The sequence below is a fragment of the Stegodyphus dumicola genome, chromosome 10 (assembly GCF_044657685.1).
Source record: "Stegodyphus dumicola isolate Sdum_Otavi_A_Nest chromosome 10, ASM4465768v1".
Classification (NCBI taxonomy): domain Eukaryota; kingdom Metazoa; phylum Arthropoda; class Arachnida; order Araneae; family Eresidae; genus Stegodyphus; species Stegodyphus dumicola.
Genome location: NC_140777.1, coordinates 45,611,481 through 45,637,652, shown reverse-complemented (window position 1 = coordinate 45,637,652; position 26,172 = coordinate 45,611,481). Strand labels below are relative to the sequence as shown.

General features: G+C 35.4%; 1 protein-coding gene across 2 annotated transcripts in view; it reads left to right on the top strand.

Moving 5' to 3' along the window:
* Positions 1-26,172, top strand: part of LOC118188605 (sushi, von Willebrand factor type A, EGF and pentraxin domain-containing protein 1-like) — a 160,264-nt gene that overhangs the window by 115,089 nt on the left and 19,003 nt on the right. Inside the window, exons 3-8 of one of the 2 annotated variants that reach the window (XM_085824916.1) lie at positions 378-581; positions 4,146-4,235; positions 12,441-12,566; positions 17,292-17,459; positions 18,210-18,395; positions 25,149-25,322. In XM_085824916.1, coding sequence (XP_085681042.1) covers positions 378-581; positions 4,146-4,235; positions 12,441-12,566; positions 17,292-17,459; positions 18,210-18,395; positions 25,149-25,322 — 948 coding nt within the window. The remainder of the gene's footprint in view (positions 1-377; positions 582-4,145; positions 4,236-12,440; positions 12,567-17,291; positions 17,460-18,209; positions 18,396-25,148; positions 25,323-26,172) is intronic. The other variant, XM_085824917.1, reaches the window with a different exon arrangement.

Below are 26,172 nucleotides of genomic sequence, written 5' to 3'. Positions count from 1 at the left end.
ATCCCCTATTAAAGACCGGATGTTTCTTGCTGGACACTCATCACAGGGATGTTTCGGCCTTCAGTCGCATTGCGCTCCATGCTACTTTTTTAATAAAGCTTCTTTTTATCCCTCTGATTTCTCTTTTAGTAAGTGTTGCTTACATTACTCCTGTCCTTACGTATTGGGGATCTTACGGTATTAAATGTGTTGATTTGGAAAGCTTTGGTACAAAGTTATATTGAAAAAAACCGTCTCGTCCTTAATTTTTGCACACCAGTGTAAATGCATAATGAATGTTTATACAATGCCAGTATTCTCGAGCTCATATTTACAGTATTTTGTTTGCATCATTTTCGTCCAACCGGTAACCAATGCAATTCTTTATTTCCCTTTAGATCGGAGTCTATCCAGCGTCGAACATCAAGCATCCTCGAGGCAGACACTCATATCCTATCCTGCCAACCTGTCCATCGACGGAGACAGAGAGACCTGTGCTTACACAGATAAAATGCGACCTCGTTGGATCCGGATCGACATGCGACGAAGTCAGAGAGTGAGAGCTGTTGCCATCACTATCCCAAATGGAATCTACTCAAGAGGTCTATTCCAAAACTTGTGTTTTACTAGAATATTTCTGCTTAACCCTTAAGCATACGCGTGTGTTTTTACGCGAGGGATAAATATGTATGTAAGACTAAATGTGGCATCAAATACAAAAATAATTTAATTAGAAATGAAAAACAAATGTTACATATATTAAAGGAAGCTATTTTAAAATTTCGATTGAAAATGATAAATAATTTTTTAAGAACTGAAACATTGTGTCAACTTTTATGTTGGTTCATTGTATCAACTGCATCGCATTTTACGTTTTTCTATGGTTTTTTTACCTGGGTGCTTCTGTATCACTTTCATTGGCCAGATATACATTTATAGTAAGCTACAAAAGTTGATATTTGGCAACAAAACGTTGAAATAAAACCTAAATTTTACAATAGGCGCCGCTTAATTATGATCGCATTTGTCCACGGCTATTTTGATAACATTAACGTTGAGAAAAAATATCCTTCAAAACTGCAATAAAATGTAAATTAATTTAATATGAATACAGCAAGAAGTATATGAATAAATAGCTTCATAGAATTTTAAGTAGGAAAATGCAAATATTTGTTTAAGATTTTTCGTGATGTGTTTAACGGAATAATTCATTTATGAACTGTTCATAACATTTCTGGAAAATCATTTGACTGATGCTACACCCCTAATCTTAACTCTCGGAAGGTATCCCTCATTCGCTCCAAGAGAACTTGCAAGTGGAAAATTTAAAATTAGGAAAAAAACAATCTTAGTTTGACTTATATGTTTTCAGGATTTTTTTTAAGGAGCAAGGGAAAACGTCTGTAGAGAATTTTTTGTTCATGAAGAAGAAGGACCTGTGTCCGATAATTCTGAAAATTGACAGAGCTATTCTAAATCCAAACTAAATTTAGATTGCTTTTTTGCCTAGTTTTAAATAGTTGGCTAACATTGAAAACAAGTTGTTTGGCAACATAGTCCCTTACTTGGCGACATTTTTTGACAGTTAGTAATTTTTATAATCTAATTTTGTCTTACTTGGCGACTTTATCTCTTATTTGGCAATTGTATTTAAAAATTATTTGACAATGCTTTGATAATACTAACTGACAGTGTGCAAGCCATGTTTTCGTATACAAACGGGAGGGATTTCAGCTATTCGATAACAATATCCGAATAACTTTAACCTCGATCCCATTAAGCAGAGTCTACAGTAGCTGAGTTTCACTCTTGTGAATTTTCTTGAATCTCTTACATTTTCAAAATTTTTTCCTTCTGCAAAATGACTGGGCACTCAAGCATACTTTTCGCCAATGTACGTTATTATCATCAGTTTCATAGCAGATTTGTTTTACGAAGTCAATCATGCCATCAACATTATCTGATAATGCAGTATACGCCGCTTAATGTGATCGCTCTTAATGCTATCCCGGTTAGCTTTTGGATATTGCTATCGTATCGCCCAAGTCTTGCCCATTTGTACACGAAAGCATGGAAAATACATTGCTTATTGTGATCGAAAATTTGGTTAATACATTAATGTATTATTAATAGGATATATTTTATAAACTGAGATAAATTCACCAAATGTCAAAATAGATTATAAAATTGCCAAGTGGTATAGAAATATCGTCAGGTAAGGGTAAGGGAAGTTCCCAAACTAGTTTGGTTCCAATTTCAGTCAACCGTTTAAAATTACGACGATTTCAATAATTATCGCTGAGGGAGATCAATCTTCAAAAATGAAAAGATTTCTTCAGAATATTTTAGTCCAAAGGGGCTTTGCTTTGTCCCTGAAGGACTATAGTTTTCGTTTTGCGATTTTGCGTTGGTTCACTATAAATGTCTGTTTCACTTTTCAAACTGTTGCCACCAAATGTTAAGAGTGGTGCATTATATTTGAAGAAATTAACTAATCAAAAATCTGCATATATGTATGCATATTTCTCACATTGTGATAAAACAACGGTACACAGAGACATCGAATTTTGAATGACGTAATCCTACTGCGAATATGGGCATGGGAAAGCACAAATTTAAAATTTGGAATTTGTTTTATTATCGATTTAATATTTTGTAAAACTTTAACGAATTTTTGATTAACAAACTCAAGGATTTGAGAGAGCATTGGCAACGTTGTGCAGAAAAAACATTTTCATTACCAGCGCGCGAATCTCTATATCGGAAATTCTAAAGATATGCTAAGATATGCTCATTTTAACTATTTTGCGATATTGCAGTTGAACTGAATTTTATGGTTTAAGTACGAAGAACGTGATATTTAATAAATAAATGTAACACACAAAATGTTTAAAAAAACGCCCCTTTGGACATCATTTAAAATCTTAAAAATTTCAGATTTTCTTTTTATTATTATTATTTCAGTTGCATGTTCTTTGTCAGTGAGGGATGCCATTTGAACTTTAAGATTGAGGGAGAAAGCATTGGTTAAATATTTTCCAGAAACATTATAAACATAAAAGAAATTCAAGACAATATGAGTAGTTCATAAATAAACTTTTGCATTTTGCTAATTAAAATTCTGTGAAAGTATACCTATTTGTATATTTCTAGTTACATTTATATTTAATTGTAGAGTCATTAGGACTTTTTTGTTGCTGAAGATATGAAAAACGAGCAATACCCTCGCCGGGACTCGAACCTGGACCTGCTGAATACGCGCCGAGTGTGCTACCCTTATACCACGATGGCATGCTGAAAGGAGGGAGAAAATACTTTTACATAGTTAAATTCCATTGTTGCTTTGCAGGATACTTTTCTCATCGTTTAATGTTTTCTTTCCGTTAATGTTATCAAAGCAACCGTGGACAAGCGTGATCATATCAAGCGGCGGCTATTGTAATACACGTTAGGAGGATAATTCACAACAATAACAACTGTTTAATATACTACATTCAAATTTTAAGAATATATTCTAAGTTTATCTGTTAGAACATTTTCTTTCAAATTACTAATTTAAAAAATCTGCTGTATAATATTTTATTTAATAACTTTTAGCATTAATATCATATGTTACTGATGACAAATCTTATGTAACTAAAAATTTTATATATCTATAACTTGAAATATTGCATTTCGGTAGTTATAAATTATGTGACAGTAAGTATCTTCGTATTAAATTTGTTATACGTAAGAAATCAGTATTGAAAATTTTTTGAATTTATTTAGTTAAAGAAATTAATGATAAATTTTATTTCTTATTATTATAAGAGAAATTTTTATTTATTATTATAAATTTTATATATTTATTTATATAATTAATAGTAATAAGATAATTTTATTATTAATTATAAGAGATAATTTTATTTATTATTATAAATTTTATTTTCTTATTATTATAAGAGAGTTAATTAAAAACTGTAAATTTCTATAACTTGAAATATTGCCTTTCGGTAGGTGCGAACTATTTGCCATTAAGTGTTTTGATATTAAATTTATTTTGCGTAAGAAATCTGGATTGAAAATTTCTGTAATCTTTTTGATGATGATAATTTAATTTCTTAATATATTTGCAATAATAACATTTTTCGGAAGTTTCATTAATGCAAACGTTTTGCTATTTCTAGATGCTGCACAGTTAACCATCTACGCCATTAGCGTCCGAGATTCGACAACGGCTTCTTATCATAAGTGTGCTGATTTCAACGGGAGATTTTGTGAGTTGTTTGTAAATTTAATTGTTTCTGATTCCTCTCGTATTCTTCCCCCCCCCCAACCTTTTAATCGCTAGGTTCTAAAAGTTTAAAAACTATTCGCGTAATTTTCTCCTTTCTCAGTGCGTTCAGAGAACGAGCTTCCCTAAGTCTTAAAATAATTTCTTCCATGTTTTTGTCTTACTAACAAAGACAAATGCTGGCAAACTATTTGCGAATGTCATGCCGAACGTTTCACTTCTAACTGTTGAACTTCATGTTAGCCTAATACAAGAACAGACCCATCCCAGTGAAAGCAAACACGAACTTACGTTCAGTCTAACATTTCGTTGAGCTGCAACAGCTGCACATTCACCTTATCTAATTATTTGTGGATGATTCGATGCCTAAGGTGTAGAAGAAACAGCAATAAGAACGAGCAAGATTCAAGTTAAAGGGAAGTAGAAATGAAGGTAATGTTATTAGATACTGTAGTGCTAGTATTACTACTGTTCATTCTTATTGGATTGTAAGTTTCTTTTAAAGAAATAAGACTGTGATAGCTACCTGTCAGTTAAATGAATGTTTACATAGTAGCTGATTGAAGATCTTACCGAAGTAAAAGAAGAAAGATACAAGTAGGAAATTACATAAAGTTCAAAGAGACAGTGTGGCAGGGACATTACTGTAAAAACTTTTAATGTGAGAATCTTCCCCTTCTCTTTCAAAGAAAGCCTTTTTTGAAATAGGGGGAGGGCAGGAATATTAAGAAATTTTATTCTTAACGTTATGCAGTGTTCTAAAATAATCTTTATACTTTTGAACATTAATAACGGACTAACTATAAGATAACTTTAAGGGGTATTTTGTATTTGAAACTGCAATATGTGTAAACATTAGGTAGGCATTTTTTTTTTAATTCTGTCGCACTACGCTAGGAAAGCAGGCGCCAGTATACAGGTATCAGTCTTATAACACAATAGGTAGGTTTTTAGAAAATACCGTGCTGTATGAAACCGTGTTATACGAGACTAACAACCAATACAAAATGGAGGGATGGGTTCCTAAAACGTTTAAAAAAACCCTTTTTAAATACAAATACTAAACTTTTCTTATTATTATAAGAGAGTTCTTCCATTGAAAAAATCGGAATAGTCTTGCTGTCATCCCATTTCTTATTTCTAGGAGTTAAAAACATCTGGAATCTTCCTTAAATTTTATTATTGCTGGTACACCAGTTCTTTCTTTTATTAGTTACAAAAACAGGCGGGTTCTTCATAAATTCAAATTTTAAGTCATTTTCGTTTTTATTAATGAGACTCATAATTTAATTTTAGATCATTCATATAGCATTTTCTTTCTGTTGAGATTTAACACATATCGGTCAAAACAATAGAGCTCTGAATTTTCTTACTGAAACTTGTAAAGTTGTACTGCATCTAAGAGCTTGTGTTAATGTCCTGCACTCCTTTTTAGACTAAGTCTAAAGATAGTTAAAATAACCTTTTTATTTAAGTCTTAAATGAGCAAAAAGGCACAACTTATGCCACAGACGAACCCCCACAACTTGCAGGTATTAACGTAACAGAAAGCTAAACTTCAAATGTCGATAATGTGGTCTGGAACTGCATACAAAATTAAACTGCTAAAGCTCCAAGAGAGTTAACAATGCTTATTTTTAAACATCGGCTAGAAAGAAGCTGGAGCCGGAATAAAACTTAATCGCAGTTGGCGATAGTAAGTACATAGCCAGACGAAAACCAGAAACTCTAATTTGTCATTAAAACCCTCAGCTTAATATACAAACAACTAATTTGTGTTCTTGTAAGGACTTCGGAAAAGAAAAATTATAGTAAAGGTTTATATTACAATACTTAATTAACATAAAATACTTTATGATCCTAATCATATGGTACCTTATAAGCCCTAATCATGTCACAAGGGAAAAATTCCTGTAATATTCCATGCTCGGTTGTTTCACAGTTCTCTTATTTTTTTTCTTCTGCAAAAACTACCTAGGGATGTTTCAGTTCATTAGTTGGTGATTTAGATTATTTGCACACACATATAGCAACGTAAATTGCCTTAGATGCATTAAAAGTCTCATTCATAATAATATTGAAAATTTTTATTTCCGACGAGTTCCGTTGCTTTTATCAATTAACCTAACTTAACCATCATTTTGTGGATTTCTGCGAATGGTTAGGGAGGTACTCGAAAAAGATTGGAGGGAAAAAAAAAAACTTGTAAACTTTAAGAAGAAACTTAATATTTCTGAATTTTTGATACAGTTAATTTTATTGCTAAAACCTGAAACTGAAAGTTTAATGTTATCAATGATTTCTGGGAGTTAAAAATGAATTTCATGGCTGAGGAAAAAAAAAATCTGATGCTTATTATCGTAAAGGAAGAATCGCCAAGAAGAGATTACAGTATCGAGTCTTATTGAAATCATTTCTGCTGTTGAAAACTTTCAGAATACAAGAGAAGAGAATACAAAGAGTGAAAGCCTAATGATTAGCAGCCATGGAGCCCCAGAACGTATGGAAAACTGTTAGATTGCATGCGTCAGTAAACTAAGTTCGAGGTTAATGATTAAGTTCACGTTTAATGAATTTGCGCAGTATTCGATATAATTTTGCGAAAGAATGTTAATATGGATTATAGAAAAAGGATTAAAACATTTTTCCCATGAAAACTGAAAGTTTATCTAAGTTTTTATTATTATTTTATTTAAATCCTTTTAAAATTGTGTGCCGTTCCCTTAAAAGCCTCTAAATTGTTCTTTTTTTTTTTTTTTTTTTTTTTAATGGTATCTGAGTCATTTTGGATTATCTATAGTATTCGATTATCCGTGCTTACCCTGCATTAATTAGAACGAATAACCTAGAGTTAAACGAATAACCTAGAGTTAAATTTAAGATAAATGTAATTTTAGATCTTACCGTACCTAAATTCTAACTTTGGTAGAAACATGGTAACGCAGTTGGTAAACAGATTTGTTAAAACATGTCTAACTTGTATGGTACATTCCATTGGTACCACATGTTTAAAATCAATATTTAAAGAAATAACACCTTTGGCCACCTTTTTCATTTCAAACACTTTGTATGAACGATGACCTTAGTTTTTATCTTTATAGTATAAAATAAAATGTAACTCACCAGTTGCCGAACGGAAAAAACGATGAACACTGGTAGTTCTAACCTGGGTTCGATTCCAAGCAAACGGGGTGGCTGCATGGACGTTTTCGAGGTTTTCCTCGTGTGTAACATGTATGCAAGCCATTTTCCCTTAAAACAAGCTCCACAAAGGCATCCCTCCTCTTAGACAGACAGTTTTAGTGTCCTTAGGCATATTCAACTACACATAACCAAGCCTAAATAGGATGTATAATTACCAGCTTATTTATAGATCTATAATACAGTACAAAGTCCGTAATCCGGACGTCCATTATCCGGAATAATCTATAATCCGGACCTCAAAGCCACAAACTTTTTTTGTATTCTTTACGCATGCGCGTTTAATGTATAACGGATTATACCATCCGTTATACATACTAGCTAGGTTTAAATTATCTTTATTGATTCTAAGGCATTTCAGTTAATGTTGCAGATTGCGCTGTTCCTTAATCTTCTAATTGTATCCGGCTTATTATTTTTTGCAGACTGTTAAAGCAATTTAAAAAAAAATAAGCTTGAACTCATTTAACTCATTATAAGCTCGATAATATATGTTTCTCACTGCCACATATTATCGGGTAGAATATCTTAGTCGAAATTTGCCATAAAGTTAAGAGACCATTTCCGTGTATATCTCAGTAAAATACTAATCTGGGTTAGGGCGCGTAGGAAAAGTAAACCGTGGCCATCGCATTATTCGGATATAATCCTATGTGACTTTTTTGTGAAGGGTTGTCAAATCTTTGTGCATCCACTCTCCATCGATCTCCAGAATCTGTGCGATAGTATTATTGATGCTGTGGTTTCGGTTGACCATGATATACAGGCACATTTGCAAGATGAAACGGATTGTCGCATAGATGTCTGTCATACTATAAGAAATTTTCTGCTTCCTTATTACATGCCTCCATGTTATAATCGGGAAGCACGTTCGACTAGCAGTCGTAAGGTACAAAATTCGAATCACGGCTAGGGCATCGCTGGTATCTTACGCGTCCGAATTCCAGAAAAGAATTCTAGCTGATTCTACAAGTGGCGCCGAACTAAAATTTAGCGAAAGATAATTTATCTGCATCTGAATTTGGCGACTGCATTCCCTTCCTGAATCACCTCTTTAAATGAAGGAGGATGAAAGAATTCTTTCCTCTCTTACCACGTACCTTCGCCATGTAATTAGAAGCAAGTCCAACTAACATTGGGAGGTATGGCGTTTGACTACTGGACATTCTTCATATTTCTGTTTCGAAGTACACGTAATGACTCTACAGTGGAGCCTTTAAAACTGTAAATCCTGTAGAAGCCCCTAATTTATGATTTTTTGCAGAGCTTTGAAACTATAATTTTCAATTGTGGAACCCCTTCTAAAAAAATATATTTGTGTGGCATCCTTGAAACTATAATTTCTGTGGCATCTTTTACAGAAATATATTTTTGTGAAATCCTTTAAGCTATGATTCTGTAGAACACTTAAAGCGTTATTTTTTGCAGAACTTTTTTTTATAATTTTGTGGATACCTTAAAACGTTTCTTCTGAAGAACCACCTAAAACTGTTATTTTTTGTGTGATCCCTTGAAATTATAATTTTCTTTTGTAGAACCCCTAAAGCTATATTTTTGCGGAACACCTATAAAATTAGGAATAGGTGTTTCATAAAAAATAATAATATTTTTGTGAACATTAAGCTCATACATTTAGCACAACAAAATATATGGAATAATAATATGGAATAAATATATGGAAAAATATAAAAATTCTTGAAAATTATGCTAGAGGATCTGCTCCTCAGAGTCAACTGTACACCATAATACGGATGACTAATACTTATGTCAGTAACTAATACCTAGTCATCCGTATTATGGTGTACAGTTGACTCTGAGGAGCAGATTAACTATCTAAAAATGTTAAGGTTATTGAGGAACGATGGGAATATTGTAAGGAATTTTCTCTTCCCCTTCCGCTTGCATTTGTAGTGTAACTGGAAAGCATGTCCGGCTAGTAAGACCAGAGTTCGGATCCCGGCAAGAGCACAGATGATTTTCCGTATTCCTTTCTACGAAGTAAACGTAATGAATCTGCAATATCGGTAAATATCGGCACCCTGATTTTTTTGTGAAACATGCCCCCTTCCCCCCCAAAAAAGACTTGGCCTCTGTTTAAGGATAGTATAATTTGATATCGGTGAATTTTAAAGTGCTTCGTGGTATTATATTAATGTGTATTTATTGTTATAAGATTTTAATAAATTTAATTGAACACTGTTGCTAAATTGCAGATCCTTCATTTGCAGTAATTAGTATTGTTTAATTGTGCGCATCCTAGAAGAAATTTTGCCTCACGTACTTGAGATAAGGTTATCTAATAACGTGTTGCTCAACCTTTTACTCTTAGAATAACAGAAAAAGAGTATATCTGACAACATAGAATAATTCCCAGCTACTTCCTATCTCCCCCCAAAAGGAGCCGGTAGTTATGTACATTTTATTTTCTTCTGTATTTTTTCCCTCTTCGGATTGAGTTACCTTGAGATTTATATCTCTGTATAATTATTATACATAATTTTTTAAGATTTTTGCAGGTACACAATAATGTATGATTTTGCTGTATGATTTGTCTCTATAAATATACTTCACTTGTTAATATTATATCAAAAAACTGTTCTGTTACACAAATACACTCATGTCCATAAATTAAGGATAATTCGAAGTCACGCGGAAATCGAACTCTAAAATAAATATATCACCTGTAAAATCACTACACACATCTTCAAGAATCATATGCAACTTTCAGGAAGTAACCAGATGACACCGATGGTACGTCACAATGACGAGAGTGTAAGAGAGTGATATATAAGGAATACAGGCAAAGAAGTAAAATTGTTTGCAGGCGCTTTATAAACATTTCAGTGCAATAACCTAATAGTTATGACACAAAGGACGCATTTGGATGATTTTTTACGTGGTAGAATTATCGGCCGCTGGAATGTGAGCGTACTCAACTGGAAGTATCAGACGAACTTGGAATTGCCCAGAGTGTCATCTCCAGGCTTTGGCAACGATTCCAAGATGATGGTAATGTGAGAAGACGTTGCAGCACAGGTCGCCCCAGAGTTACAAAGCCGAATGAGGACCGGTATTTGGCAGTTACTGCCAAAAGAAACAGGCGGAGCACAGCCTCAGACCTGTCTCGTCAGCTCTCTTCAGCCACTGGTACGGCAATTTCAAGGCAGACCGTATACAGACGCTGAGGGCAGATTGTCTATATGCTCGTAGACCTGTCAGATGCGTTCCACTTACTGCAACTCACTGTCGCCTGCGGTTAGCCTGGAGTAGAGAGCATGCATTGTGGACACCGCAACAGTGGGCTTGTGTGATGTTGTTTTCCGACCAGTCCAGGTTTAGCTTGCAGTCTCATTCTTGCCGGACTTTCATATGGAGAGCTCCAGGTACCCGTTACCACCAAGAAAACATCATTGAACGACACCGTTACGGTGGTGCAGGAGTGCTCGTTTGGGGTGAAAATATTCTGGGTTCCAGAACTGACCTGCATGTTCAAATTGGAAACATGACAATCCAAATCTATCGGGACGTCATTCTAGAACAACATGTACGTTTGTTTCGGGGCACCATGGGCGCACAATTTGTGTTTATGGATGACAACGCCCGTCCTCACCGTGCAAACATCGTAAGCGAATGCCTTCAATCGGAGGATATCACCCGTATGGACTCGCCAGCATTCTCACAGGACTTGAATCCAGTAGAGCACGTGTGGGACATGCTTGGCCGACGAGTTGCAGCCCGTCAACCTCCTCCTACATGTCTACCGGAACTTCGGAGAACATTGCTTTTTCAGTGGTGTAATATCCCCCAAAATCAGATCGATAATTTGATACTCAGCATGCCTAGGCGTTGTACGGACTGTATTGCATCGTCTGGGAGACATACAATGTATTAACAATCATACCATCCATGTAATATTGTTTTTTTGTAAATAGGTTTTTTTTGTAATTTGCTCCAGGGAGAAAAAATTGCTATTTTTTTAATAATATCAAACATATAGCATCTTTTTTTTTTTTGCTCTTTACTTTCTGTTTAATAAATAAACTTTACAAATAAGTCAAATTTGTTTTGCTTCTAACTCTTCCATTGCCTGATTTTGCATTATCCTTAATTTATGGACATGAGTGTATATTAATTTATAGATAATTTTTTGTTGCTTTTCACTGTATTTATCTGGAAATGTTCATGTAAATATTATCATGTCTCTATTTTATCATTATGAATTCTGCTACAGTTTGTGACTTTAATAGTTTTACTATCTTTATATTAGAGTATCTGTGTATACTGTATTAACTATTTTTTTTTTCGTGCATGCAAATAATTTAATGTACAGAACTGAGTTGTCTGAGCATACTGCATGTCCTCCTTTTCCGCTAGATCTCTTACCATTAAATGCCGACAGGATTCCGCCATCTTTAGGTACATGTATTGAGTTGCATCCCAAGAACAGAACCTGGGGTCTGTGTACAAGCTTCAAGTTATAAGACACTCGTAGTTTCGATAATGGGGCTTTTGACCGAAATGCTAACTAAAAAAATGCCACATTATCCGTGGAAAAGAAAAGTCATATGTCTTGGAGCAAACTCAACTAATGTTAGATATGCGATTGTGGTATGTCCTCGCGAGCATTCCAAAAGCATATCTAGTATAAATAGTTAGTAACACCAAAGTTGAGGTTTACAAATTGCTGAAATTTTCTAATATTTTTCTCTAAATTATGAAGTTAAGTGATATCAAATAGTAAGGGAACATTAAAAAACTGTAAGTTCATTTGAAACCTTTCTAACCAGAGATTCGTTGCGTGAAAACTTTTCTCAATAATAATGCTGGAAATATTGTACCCAATAATTGTATGTATAAATGTGTTTGGTATTCATGGACGATTTGTGTAAGTTTACGCTTAGCTAAAAAACAATTAACTAATATATTTCTTGAATTACAACAGATTGTAAAATGTCCCTTAATTGATTGAACCTTTCTTATCATTCAGCTTCGCGAACGTTGAAGCTATCCTGCGCTGGTGGCGAAGTTGAAGGCCGGTACATTCACGTGGAAGACAAAAGAAATCGAGTAGATTATTTCAGCCTCTGCGAAGTGGAAGTTTATGCTAATAAAGGTAAATTTTTTTAATTACACGGTAATAATTGCTATGAACGATTGTCTTCATTTTGCTTAAAAAACAGTTGATAAAACAGTGATAGGTTGTTAATAAGGCAGCTCTCCAACATCGAATTTTTAGTTTCATTTCTAGGGTATTTATTGTAAAAGATTCTTTACCTACTGAATATTGTTTCTCCGTAACTCCGGTTCCTGATGAAACGCATTGGCTATATAAGAACTGCATAAATGTTGACTGATTTCGCTTAAAAAGTACTATAGTAAGTTCATTTGGCTCAAAATATAAACGTCTAACGGATTCAATAATCAGTCAAATTTAGGATTCCGTAGTGGATAATCTTCTAGAAAGTTGTTTGTCTATCTCTCATTTGTCACCATCTTTGAAGCGCGCCGATCACTGAAATACTGAAGCACGAGTACTTAGTTATATTTTATGTACTTCCATTATATTATTAGAGCTGTAAGGTATTTTTTTCTTGCTTACGGCGCGCATGATGTAATTCGTAGCTGTCCATCGGAAGGTTGATAGTTCGAATCCCAACGAGAATTTTCATGTTTCCTGCTCTGATAAATCTCATGACCTAAGCCAATCAGACCACTGACTTGAGCCAATCAGGTGTGTTTTCACACGCACGTTTTCTTCATCCCCAACGACAGACCAACCTAAACTCGCTATGATCGAGTATCGACTGTCCAATTACAGGTCCAGGTACCACAGTGCTGATCCGACTGCAAAGCCAATGCAACCAGTGCATCAAAATTTTGGATATGCAGGGCGATAGAATTTGCGAGCAGTTTACAGTTGACGAGTAGCAGAGACACCATCATTCTAAAAAATGGATTGACGGTTTTGTCTCGCGTCCCCACATTTCTAGTACCAGAAGTACTCTGCAAGAGTCGGTGACCCCACCTCTGGTGGATCTGACCCAACAGTTTGTAAAACATTATAGGTATCAGTTCATAGTTGTTTGTTAGTGATAAAACATCAGGCTAGTAAAATTTCGATAACAATAAAATGCACTCACGGCCGATTATGACTGTTGAAGACCCTGAGCACTTAAAAGATAATAGTGTCCTGACATACATTTTCGCCAATGTTTTCCTCCGTTCCTTTTTTCTCAGTCTTGATTTAGCTGCACCGTATATTTCAAAGAAAACTATTAATGGGAAATTTTTATAGTTCCCACTTTTCTTAATGCCCGAAGCACATGCTTAATTTGTCTAATAGTTAATCTAGTCATGAATGCACTACACACGCAATAGAAACAAATACACAAATAAACAACAGAACACTAGAAAAATAATGCATAATAGATATAATAATATATGGTATAATAAAGAATTGCTTAAGGAACACTTCGAAGATATTCTTGTGACATACGTTCATTCTTAGGACATTCGCGTTGCAATATAGTTTAATATGAGCAGCTAAGACAGAATGGGGCAACCGAAAGCCTTGCCTGTAGTTTCGCAAAACCTAGTACAGGGTTATTTTATTAAGAAATGCCGATCAAGCCTGATCACTAAACGTTCGTATTTTAACCCATGTTTAAATCCTGATCAGCCAGCTGGCTATAGGGGAGTTTTTGTGTTTTACTCAATGTGTGAGGTGAATGCTAGACAGTTTTCTTTAGAACTCTCCAGGAAGTCACCCTTGGTTTGAGTCAGATAGCTTTCATGTGCTTTGTCGTAATTCATATTATCTACTTATGTCTAGATACTAACGTCCTGAACAAAATATAATGGCAGTCTTAAAACTTTTCAGTCATACCTTACAAGTAGTTATAAGTAAATACAATAAAATGTCTTCCGTAAACTTATTAGCTTTTCGAGTTTTACAAAATCATATTCATTATTTGTCTCTTTCACAACCAAACATACTGTTATTTTTAAACCATAGTAGCTGTATTAAATTTCATTGGTCAAACAAAATGTATGTTCCGTCTGATTGTTTTGATAGCCTTTTGTATGTTTCTGACAGATTCAGAACAGTAAATGGCAACAGGAATTACTCGTTTTGTGTCATTCGCATATCTTATGTGGAGCCCTCAATGAAAACTGTTCTGAAAAGGAAAATGGTTTGTTAAGCACATAATTACTTTTCAGATTCCCACTTACTGTAAGAAAAAAAAAAAAAAAACATTGGGAAACAAACTATTACATTTTCAAGGAAAAAACCTTAGAAAACAAAGATTTAATTATTATAGTGTGAATAGTTTACTATGCAACAATGGTGAAACAGTCTTGAGAAATCAAATTTTACAGTGTCTGTTATTTAAAAGATTTTCCTGTTATTATAATGCTTCTTCTTCAAAAGGTCGCGTTGTTTTTAATGGAAATGTAATTGCAAACCTATATTATTTTCACTTAAAATGTTCCCATCTCCACATTTTCGCCTTTGCTTTTCTTAGTAACGTATGAAATTTTTTATTTTTAAGAAAGTGTCATTTTTCAATATATTTTCAACTCTTAGTAAAATATTGGTTACGAAATTTTTTATTCATTGCGAAATGAAATAAAATAGTTTAAAAAGAAATCTAAATTATTTGTAAAAGCTTTGTACCTATTGTAATGACTTTTTACAATTGCAGTTTAAACCTCCTTAATTCTGGTACGACTGACTGTCTTTGTAATATATGTGGGCATTAGGCACATTTAAATGTGTTAATTGAAAATCAGTAATAGAAAGGTAAAAGCTACAAATTTTACATTTAAATGCATACAAATGTAACCTGTACTTCATACTATTATAAATTTCTGTAAATATTTAAATTCAAACAATCCGATGGCTGTTTTTGTGCACTGTTATAATATCGTACGTTGCTTTATATAATTATTTGTTTGTTTATTGCTTTTAGCATAACAGTTGAAGAATTGATTTTGCTTATAACTGAATTTATGGCCACACAAACATAATTATTTATTCCTTATATAAAACTGTAGATCTTTCAATTGTGTGTACAACAATGTTTAAATTGTAAAACAGCTCAACTAGAATGAGAAATATGGGCAAAAACGTCCTGATATGCCTTGGTAATATATGGCGATTTTTCACCAATTTGACAATATTCTGGAGGATTCTGGAAAAAGCGTTTTCGGAGATTTAAGAATGATTTTTCTTGAAGCTTCTAAGAGTCCGTGGGATACCATATAAATACGGCTCCAACATTCAGGACGAATCAGTTATTCCTATGTCCTGAGACTTGTAGTTCAAAGAGAGTTAGCTGAAATGCGTTTTAGAATGCATTCTGGAAGTCACTTTGAAAATTTACGCTATATCTCGGGCTTTAAGGCGAAATTGCTTAATAGGCATGTTCTTCTTGAGCTGTTTATACCTACATTTTGTGCTGTGTGCCATTATCATTTATAATAAATCAATAATTGCTCCCTTCTGATCCGGGGTTGTTATTCAAAGAAACAGCGACAATTTCGTAGCTCGCAACAATACCAATTTCTAGACTTATTATTAATTAGAATGTCACCACTAGGATCAGTATGCGCTATATAGTGAAACTTAAATTGTACAGTAGCCATACAAAATTAGAAAATTTATTGAACAGAAACTATGGTTACAAAAACTAGAGTGTCTGCTAGCTGTCAAGACATCCCGCAATGTGCGAGCAGACGCGCATTTGTGCACTGTCGTGCTTTCCCGCGTAAATATTCCGGATTTTGTATCACTCAATATAGTCATTAAAATGTTTTATGGGATTAGTATTCAATCATCAAACAGTCACGCATTCTAGATTTATATTTGAGAGAACTCATGAAAGCCATATCAGAAAGACTACTAGTTTGCGGCAGAATTTCCGAATTTCTGTCTCAGCTTCTTTTCTTACTTGACAGTGAAATTAAATCTTTTGAAGAATTTTAAATGGGTCATTTTTTGAAAATACTGAAGAATGAAAACATAGGCGGGGAGAGCTTGGCCTCCGAATGAAAATACTTTTATGAAGGGTATTTTCCGAAATGCTATGAAGGGTTATGTGTATAAATTTCAGTAAGTTTCGATGCGTGAACCGTTGGTTGCTCGACAGACGTGAAGACGATATTCAGTTTCAGCCCATACCTTATATTGGTAATTTTTCGCTGTCAACAATGTTCTTGGTGTTTGCTTAGAAGAAAAAAATATCCAGACTTCGGCGTTGTGAAGGCCACGGGATTGGACCAGTGCGTCCAATCCGTGAATTGGGGAGTTCATGGATTGGAGGGAGGGAACAGAAGTAAATTTTACATCATTTAAATCTTTCAACAAGAATTATTTCCATAAGCTTAAGTTTTCATTATATAATAAAGTTGCAAAATCTCGGCATTCTTTTTAATGGCTCTGTATTTAAAGTGATTTCTTTTAATTTACCACTGAAATCAAATGAAAGTTAAACCCCATTAGGGAAAAAAATACTTTATTTTTCGAGTTTCATCCCATATTCTTGCCATCATTATAGAATGAACGTTTCTACAGTAAATTATGCATTACATCGTTCAAATATTTTATGGAAATAAGTTAACCAATCGACGTCAAAAGAGCCAATCTGAGGAGTTATGTTGCGGCTAAATATCTATGAATGTGTCTTTCATTTGATTACCATCATCTACTAAAATTAAAAAGCAAACTAGTCAGTAAGTTGTACCCCAGGGCAATCGCTTCCATTTCAGCCAGTCTTAAATATGGCGTTATATATTAAAGATTCGAATTTAAACATAAGATTATTTTTCATTTCAGGCAGCTATGACTGTGGGGAAGCTGAACGCCCGACGCATGCATATTCAGTAAGAACAGAGACAGGAGCTATCAACTATCGCTGCGTCTACGGATATCGACTGGAAGGACCACCAATAAGACACTGTCTACAAAATGGCCAGTGGTCATTGTATCAACCTATATGCCGCGGTTAGTGCTACCAATTTTTATCATTCGCCTTTTATCGTTTGCAATTATGAAAAAAACGGCAGTGAACAGGGCCAAGCAGTAGGTTTTTCTCTGTCCGGAGCATCTTTGCCTCTTCTAAATTCTGCCGGCTAGGTCTAGTTGCAGTAACTTTGGTGTTGGCTCTGGCAGTAGATTTCATTTTGAATGTAGAAAGTCAAAAATATAAGAATTTTGAATGTAGAATATAAACTCTATAGTGCAGCTGAATTCCTGGTGATATTCGAGTCTTGGACACTGAAAAGTTGTATAAATTTAAAAGATTTAATTATTTGCTTAAAGCTATTGGCATCTTTTTGCAAGTCGGCCTTTTTCAAAAAGACCACTTTTATGAAGCTAAGTTTGTGACATGTTTAAAAAAAAAAAAAAAAAAAAACCCTTCATTAATGAAAGTGCTTCTTTATAGCAAGGCATCGCTATACTAGTAGTATTTTAGGTCGTTAAAAATTCTTATTAGTAAAGCAAACGAAAATGCTGCTTGCATAACAGTGGCACGGCATAAATATACCTTCCACTTTTAACCAATGAAAGATGCTTTTTATATGTTAGAATTTGATATGTGTAAAGGACCTCTGCTTAAAATGTTGTAACATGATAATTTATATTGTTAGCATGTTGTTTTTTAAAAATTTTGGAAATTTATTATTTTTACGGACCTGCCTTGATGAAAAGGTGTAAGTTACTGAATACTAATTTCCAATTTCATTCTTACAGAAATCATCTGCCCCTACCTGAACGAGATCGAGCACGGCCGAATATTTTACTCAGGGAGAAAGAGGGACCAGTTGACTTTGGGCACAATTGCTAATGTGAGCTGTGACTACGGGTATCGAATTACTGGGAATCCCCTTCAGTGCGAAGAGGATGGCAGCTGGAGCAAGGGCAACCTCACTTGTCAGCGTAAGCTGTCTTATATTCCTTCAGGCCTCTTTTGATGCTGTGTTGTCAAATGAATCAAAAAAGCAAATTGAGTTACTTGTATTACGAAAGCTTAATGTTTGTGCCATGTCTTACATAAATTCATAAAGTCGTCATTTCTTGCCACACTGAAATCATTACTTAGTGATCATTGTTTCTATATTATTGACATTGTGATCGATCTAATCTATAATTTGTAGCAAATACCACTACATGCATATATTAATCCCTATATTATCTTAACACACTCCCACAAAAGAAATGAAATTAGGAAAATATCGAATCTGATATCTGAATGTATCAGGCTATAAGGTGTATTCAGCCTGCATTCTGCTCATGTCATGTCAAATCGCCATGTAAACTTTACATAACCCTTCAGGAAATATTATACATTTAAGTAAATAAACGCATAAGGATTGATGACTATCTATGCCAGGTTGTAGAACGCATTAGCCTATCTATTTGTGCGGAAAATGGATGTTTATTAGGCACATAACAACATGACAGATTGCAATCTTTTGTATAGCTGAAAGCTAGTATTGTGTTTTCTGTACTGTTCTTTATGTTAACTATACTTCCAAAGTGACAACAGACAATTCTAGTTTCTCTTTTTGAGCCAATATAAAAGGTCAATAAAATCATACAGATATCGATAAATTCCAAATATGCGATCCTTTCGGAGATTTTAGTTCGTTAACGATCATTAGATTCGTAACCAGTCGTTATTTTTAATTTGAAGTCCTTCGAATAATGCATACCTGAGTTTTCTAATGATACAAAATCTGAACCTGTCATACAGTGGCGTAGCGAGGGAGGGGCAAGGGGGTGCATGATGCCCCGGGCGCCGCTCGTAGAGAGGTGCCAAATGGTCTCCAAACAAGATTTTCCGGAAAATTTTAGTTTTTATTTTGGTTGGTTTCTGGAAAATATATTTAAAATTAATAACTATTGTAATATAATTAATTATTTATTTTCTTGATTTGCCTGATAAAATGTGTAATAAAATGTTTGCAGTACATCAACCAAAACGTTCTTTCTGACCACTTTATTTCTCCAAAGTAGAGATATTTGTATTTTTTTAAACGAAATGCACGTATAACTTCCGCTTTTTATTTTAAAACGATAACACGGCCTTGTCCCGAATTTCTCAAACATATTCAGTTTCCAAAATCCGATTCAATAATCTGGAAATGACATTTTGAGAAAATCCTAACGCTTCCGCTGCAATGGATTGCGTTCGACTCTCCATTAACCGACTGATTGCCTTCCTGGCTACCGATTCAACTAAGCAATCTTGCTGAGACATCGTATATTCACTGCTACGAAGCATTCAACGCATGTCAATTGTTTTTAATCTCCTATTACAAAAGGAATACTGCAGGTCGCTCCTTACTCCTTATCTAAAACGCATAGTTTTTGATGTCACAGACTAAATTTGCATATTCCCAAACTTTGTAAACGTTATAATTTTCCTTTATAATCTCTTCTATTTCCTTTTGTTCAAAAAGGTTATCGATTATATGGTTATTTCATACCGAACCCACAATATCCCCTAATTGTTTTGAGCAGTGAATGTGACTTCATTACGTTACTCCGTAGTAGAAAAGAAACGGAACCTAAAACTCCACTACAGAGCTATAGAGAAAATGTTTTTCCAAACCTAAGAGTCGCACTTCAAATACTACTTACTATTTCATTATCAAATGCTAGCTATGAATTTTCGTTCAGCAAGTTAAAATAAATTTTCACATATTTACAATCAACGATGGGAAAAGATCCCCTAAGTCATCTAGCATTTTATGTGTGGAAAGAGAAAAATTTGAAAGGCTCGACTTTGATGAAGTAAATGATAAATTTGCTTCATCCAAGGTAAGAAAAATGTATACATAGTAATTAATTGTGTTTCATGTATTATATTATTATTAATAAATATAAGTGCCCGACCAAGTCCAGGTGCACGTGATTGAAGGGAGATAAGGGCAAATTAAATTTTTTAAGTTGGCTGGTGGTGTGTCTGACAATTTTCGATTTTTGGCACTCCAAGCACGAACGTATCCAGTTGGCTATGTTCTTTTGCATACTAGGCCATACGAAACGTTGCTGTATCAGTTTCCTCGAAGCCTTGATGCCAGGATGTGACTGACTAAAAATGGCATGGCGAAACCCGGAGGGAACATAAGGTCGAAATCTTAAATCCTGAACATCACAATAAAGTGATTTTCCGGATGACAGCTGCATAGGCTGCAAGTTCAGATTGGTGGAAGATTTGCTTTTCAAGAGGGTTTGTAGTTCTGAATCCCGATGTTGTTCGTCCGCAAGGGCAGCAAAGTTTATTGACGAAGGAACGGCTAGTTCTTCAATACGAGACAAGGTGTCTACAACAATATTCTGCGAACCCTCAATATAACGGATATCTGTTGAAAATTGCGCTATGAAGTCTATGTGTCTCATTTGACGAGGAGAAGCTTTATCCGAACGCTGTTGAAAAGCGTAGATTAAGGGTTTGAGGTCTGTGAATATCATGAAAACGCGTCCCTATAGCATATGTCGAAAATATTTAACAGCTTCATAAATTCCTAATAATTTGCGATCGTAAGTGCTGTATCTGGTTTGCGCTGGTGAGAGTTTTGATGCGTCAACGTGTAGAAACATTAGATTATTTTTTTTTTTTGGAAGCAGAAGAGATGAAAAATATGCAACGCCTTCGCCGGGAATCGAACAGCGGACGTCTGGAGTACCGGCCCAGCGTGCAGAACCACTCCACCACGAAGGCACGCTAGGGAAGCGGGAGAAATACCTTATATACTCCCCTTTTTAAAGGGCGATTGTGGTTTTTAGGGGACCCAATCGCCAAATCCTGGGTGTGGAGAATCCTCATCCAACACCCCTTTTAGTTCGGGCGCCACTGTAGAGACATTAGGATATTTGGAAGCAAGAGAGAGATTGAAAAATTAGCGACCGTCTTAGCCGGGAATCGAACCGCGGACCTCTGGAGTGCCGGCCCAGCGTGCAGAACCACTACACCACGAAGGCACGCTAGGAAAGCGGGAGAAATACCTTATAAACGTAGAGTGATAATGGTTTCGATGCAGAAGGATACTGCAAATTTGTTGCCGAAATTAAATAATTTTTGCATTTTTGGAACGCTTCGCGAGATTCTGTGGTCCAGGTTATAACACGTTTATCGTTTTTCTTGCTTCCAACCAAAAATGAATTTAGAGGTGCTTGTATGGTTCCTGCATGAGGTAAGAAACGTCGATAAAAGTTGAGCATAGCAAGAAATCTCCTTAAGTCTTTCACTGTAGATGGTTCGGGCATATCGCGGATAACGGGGACTTTATCTGGAAGGGGTCGAACGCCGTCAGTGGAAATTTCATGACCAAGAAAGGATACTCTTGGTTGGCCAAAAACGCATTTGGAAGGATTAAGACCGACACCGTACTTTTGAAAACGTTCAAAAACTGTTCTCAAATGTGATAGGTCTTCTTGTTCTGAAGAGAAGGCGATTAAGACGTCATCAAAATAAGGTACCCAAAATTCGAGGCCGTTTCACACCTGATTCATAAACGTTGGAACATTTGAGCAGCATTGCATAAGCCGAAAGTCATGATCGGAAACTCAAATAGTCCGAAAGGCGTAATAACCGCACTTTTTGGAATATCAACTGGGTTAAAGGGGAACTTAATGATACGCCCGCTCAAGATCAAGGGTTGTAAATATAGCGTTTCCCTCTAAAACTTGCATACAGTCTTGAATGTGCGGGACTGGGTAACGATCAGGAATTGTAGCTGCATTTAACCAGCAATAATCGCCACTTACCATTTCGTTTCCGAACTAGATGGAGCGGACTGGCCCATGAACTTTTTGAAGGACCCCAAATTCCCTGTTTCATCATGTATTGAAATTCCTCTTTGGCGGCTTTATGCTTGTCCGGAAGTGAACGTCTTGGTTTAGCGGCAATTGGAGGTCCGGTAGTTTCAATATAATGTAGTACATTGTGGTTGGGTTCGGAAATACCCATAACTGGGTGCGTGTTTGTAGGGAATTCTCTGAGAAGTTGATGCCATGGGGTGTTACCCGAAATCAGTTTAATGCTCAAATCTTGACTATTGCGAATTACTCCCGGATGTGTTAAGCTGGTTGTGTAATTTATCAAACGGCGATTCTTAAGATCGACGAGCAAAGAAAATTTTTGAAAAACGTCAGCGCCAATAATAGGACTTGAAACAGTAGCAATAATGAATGGCCATTAGAAGTTGCGGCGCAATCCTAAATCAAGAGATATCAGGCGTTCACGAAAAGTTTGAATAGGAGTTCCATTTGCTACATAAAGTTGTAACTTGGTAAGGCGCTTTTGTTCTCGAAAATGTGGTGGAACGACAGAAACATCAGCCCTGGTGTCTACAAGAAACCTTAAGCCCGAATTCATTTCGATGACGCAAAGGCGTGCAAAAAAAAAAAAAAAGGCGTGCAAAGGCGTGCAAAATTCCGGCCGCTGTCGTTCACAACTTCGAGCAACGGCCTTTCTCGTTTCCCTGGTCGTTTTAACGACACGTTGAGCGACATCTGTTTGCCTTGTTTCCAAAGTTTTGGTGGTAAAAACAAATACCCGTAGGAGGACTTTCATAACGTTTCCTCAGTGGGCTACGATGTGTATTTCAACCAGGTGATGTGGAGCGGTTGCGCTGAAAGGATTCAGCTTGGATGGTTACTAACTGAGCAACCTGTTTGGGCAAATCCCCAATTTGACCCTGTAACGCCACAATACCTGGATCAGGAGCCTGCACTGCGTGTATTTGCGCTGGAATGGCCAGCTCGTGAATTTTATTAGCGATTTCGGGAAGATTTTTATGTGGTTTTACTGGTCGCTAAAACGGTTTGCATGTTAGATGGGAGTCTATTCATCCATAATGTTTTAAGAATATTATCCGTTAGGTTACCGGGGGCTAAGTCTGACATTTTAGACAGCAATTGAGAAGGCCTCATATCACCCAACCGTAAATCGTGCAACAACTGCTTGATTTTAACTGTCTCGGATTCTTCATAAACAGAAATTAATTTTTTTTTAAGATTTGTATTTGTCCGTCGCCGGTGGATTCAAAATTATTCCACGAGCTGATTGCAGTACCTCTGATTCTAAGGTCCCAATCATATTATGTTTCGGCTACGCGGGACTTGACGTCGAAAGGAACAATTCTCAAAACCGCACAGGAAACACACGTAGCTAGATTACCATTCTCACTTACTACAAAGACCTTGAACGCCAAACAGTAATCGATTATCGCTCAAATTGGGATCACGTGATCCTTCAGAAGCAGAACTTTCGTCTGATTGGTTGTCTGTACCCGGTACTGAGGTCCAGCCGAGACATGTTCGGTGAGGTTTGAAAAAAATCCTGCGTAGCCGCAACATTTTTCCGTAGCTAGGCGGAACTTCGCTTCCAGCGGGGCTCTTTTTTCTAGGAATCCTCCCATTTAAACCAGTGCTACCAGAATCTCGTTTCTCAGAAAAGTCCCGTCTAGCAGGGACTGTAGCCATATGTGATAACCTCTTAACGCGGCGATCGCTGTATAAAATTGAGTTTCGTCGGCAGTAATGTGACTCAACGCGCATCCAATTGAATGAACCATAACGATGGGTCTCGGTGACAAAAGGGCAGTGGCTTAACTACCACTTCTGTCAATTGTGAAGCAGCATCGTTGTCAACCACTTTAGATCAATCAAATATGCACAAAAATAATATGTATAGAAAAATAATCAATATGTATATAGTGACACAGTTTCTTGGTACTTGAAATCAGAGAAATTGGAGCCTCAAATGCAGCAGACGATACATATATATCCGCTGAAATTATGACAGAAATATGTTGACTCACCGGAATGCGGCACCACGCTTGAAATGTCTCACTTGCATCTCATCACAATGGATAACTTACTGCTACTCAGAATTTTGACATATAAACTCATATTCGTGCAACATTGAAGTTTGCTATTCGTAATAAATACGGGTCACCAATTATGGAAGTAAAATTTTTTTAGACAGATCGTTAAATAATTATAACAATTGAATAGAATAAATATTATTTTGTTTTTGGTTGCTATAGGTTACCAGACCGGCAGAGTTGAGTTGTAGTAGGCGTTGCCACATATCTATTTATCTATAATGTATATTAAACTTTTAATTGTTTAAAAACTGTACTTTTTAAAAACACATATATAAATATGTAAAATAAATAAAACCTTTTTAACTAATTCTAGACCAACGTATGTCTGATTTTTCCGCCGACACAGACGCATTTCCGAATCCAAGCCTAGTGTAGTTAGGTAGTGACTATTCTTAATATATTTTTGGTATGTTATAGCAGATTCAGCATTTTATTATTATTTGCATTATTTTCTTATTACGAATATATTCTATATATTATATTACTGAAAGTTTTTTTTTTTTTTTTTTTTGTGGGAGGGGGGCGCCACAAAGGTATTTTGCCCCGGGTGCCAGTTATGCTTGCTACGCCATTGCTGTCATACGAAAAAATAGCAGCTTTTATTTTTTGAAGCCCCAGGTTTATGAAATCAACTCATAAATATTTAAAAGTTTCCTTATACCATAAAATTAAACTTATCTTATAAAACTCAAGCATTTATTATGAATTTGCTTTATAATATGTGAAATCCTGTATGAAAATTTAAATGTACGATTGCGCCTAAAATCTTTTTCTGATTTTTCAAAATTAGCCATAGAGTGTGGTATGCCTTTCGCCCGTCATGAATCTGAACAATATATTTTGCTAAACGGGACCACAAATTACGAGAGCATCGCTCTTCTGAAGTGCGGAGACCAAGAGGCTATCCTCATCTGCAGAGAAGATGGAACGTGGAGTATACCGGAGCTAGACTGTGCGACACAAAGTAAATACGAAAGCTGTGTTTAAGCTGATTGAACATTTTATCTGCATATGTTCCTTATCTGTCTCCTTTTCTTTGTCATAAATGATATTTTTATTACTAATAAAAAGTATATTTTAGTTCTATTATTTCCATACATGATTATACAGGAAACAGCTTCATAATGGTGCCTGTCATAAATTTGAAAGCACATGTATGAGAATTGGCAAATTCTGGCCTTTATAAGGGTGCCTTGGCATAAAGGTGCCCGTTCTTTATAGAGATCAGTTTTTAACTCGAAGAAAGCAATATTCAAAAGGGTGCGGGCACTTTTACACCGGGCACTTTTTTACCGTTGTACAAGTAAGGTTTTAGTTAGCCTATCTGATTTATAAAGCGCTTGAAAATTCTAACTGGATAGTGGTGATCCAGAATATAGATGTCCGAACCCTCATGAAGGTTTCTCTCTCCAAGCTCTAAAGTAACATTGTTCAGAATAAAGTTCTAAATTAATCTTGTTGCGCGCTTGGAAAAGTTTCTATCTTGGAGACGTGGACTACTACTACTATAAAGGTAAAGCACGTTCATGACTTCCTATTTATCTATCTGATAAAACAGAGAGCTTCTGAACTATATCGACTTGAAAATTAATTATTACTAAGATGCGATGTAATGTAAAATGTTTATGATATAGAATACCTGAATTACGTTATGTCCTGAAAACATGTGACCAGGCATTTGAGGGTGCACGGGATATCATATATATTTATACTTAATGGATCCGATTTGCTTCGACAGAAGTGTACTTATTTATTTATGTAAAAATGCCTTTGTTTTGAATAATCGTGATAAATCAGCTAAACGTAGTTCGAAA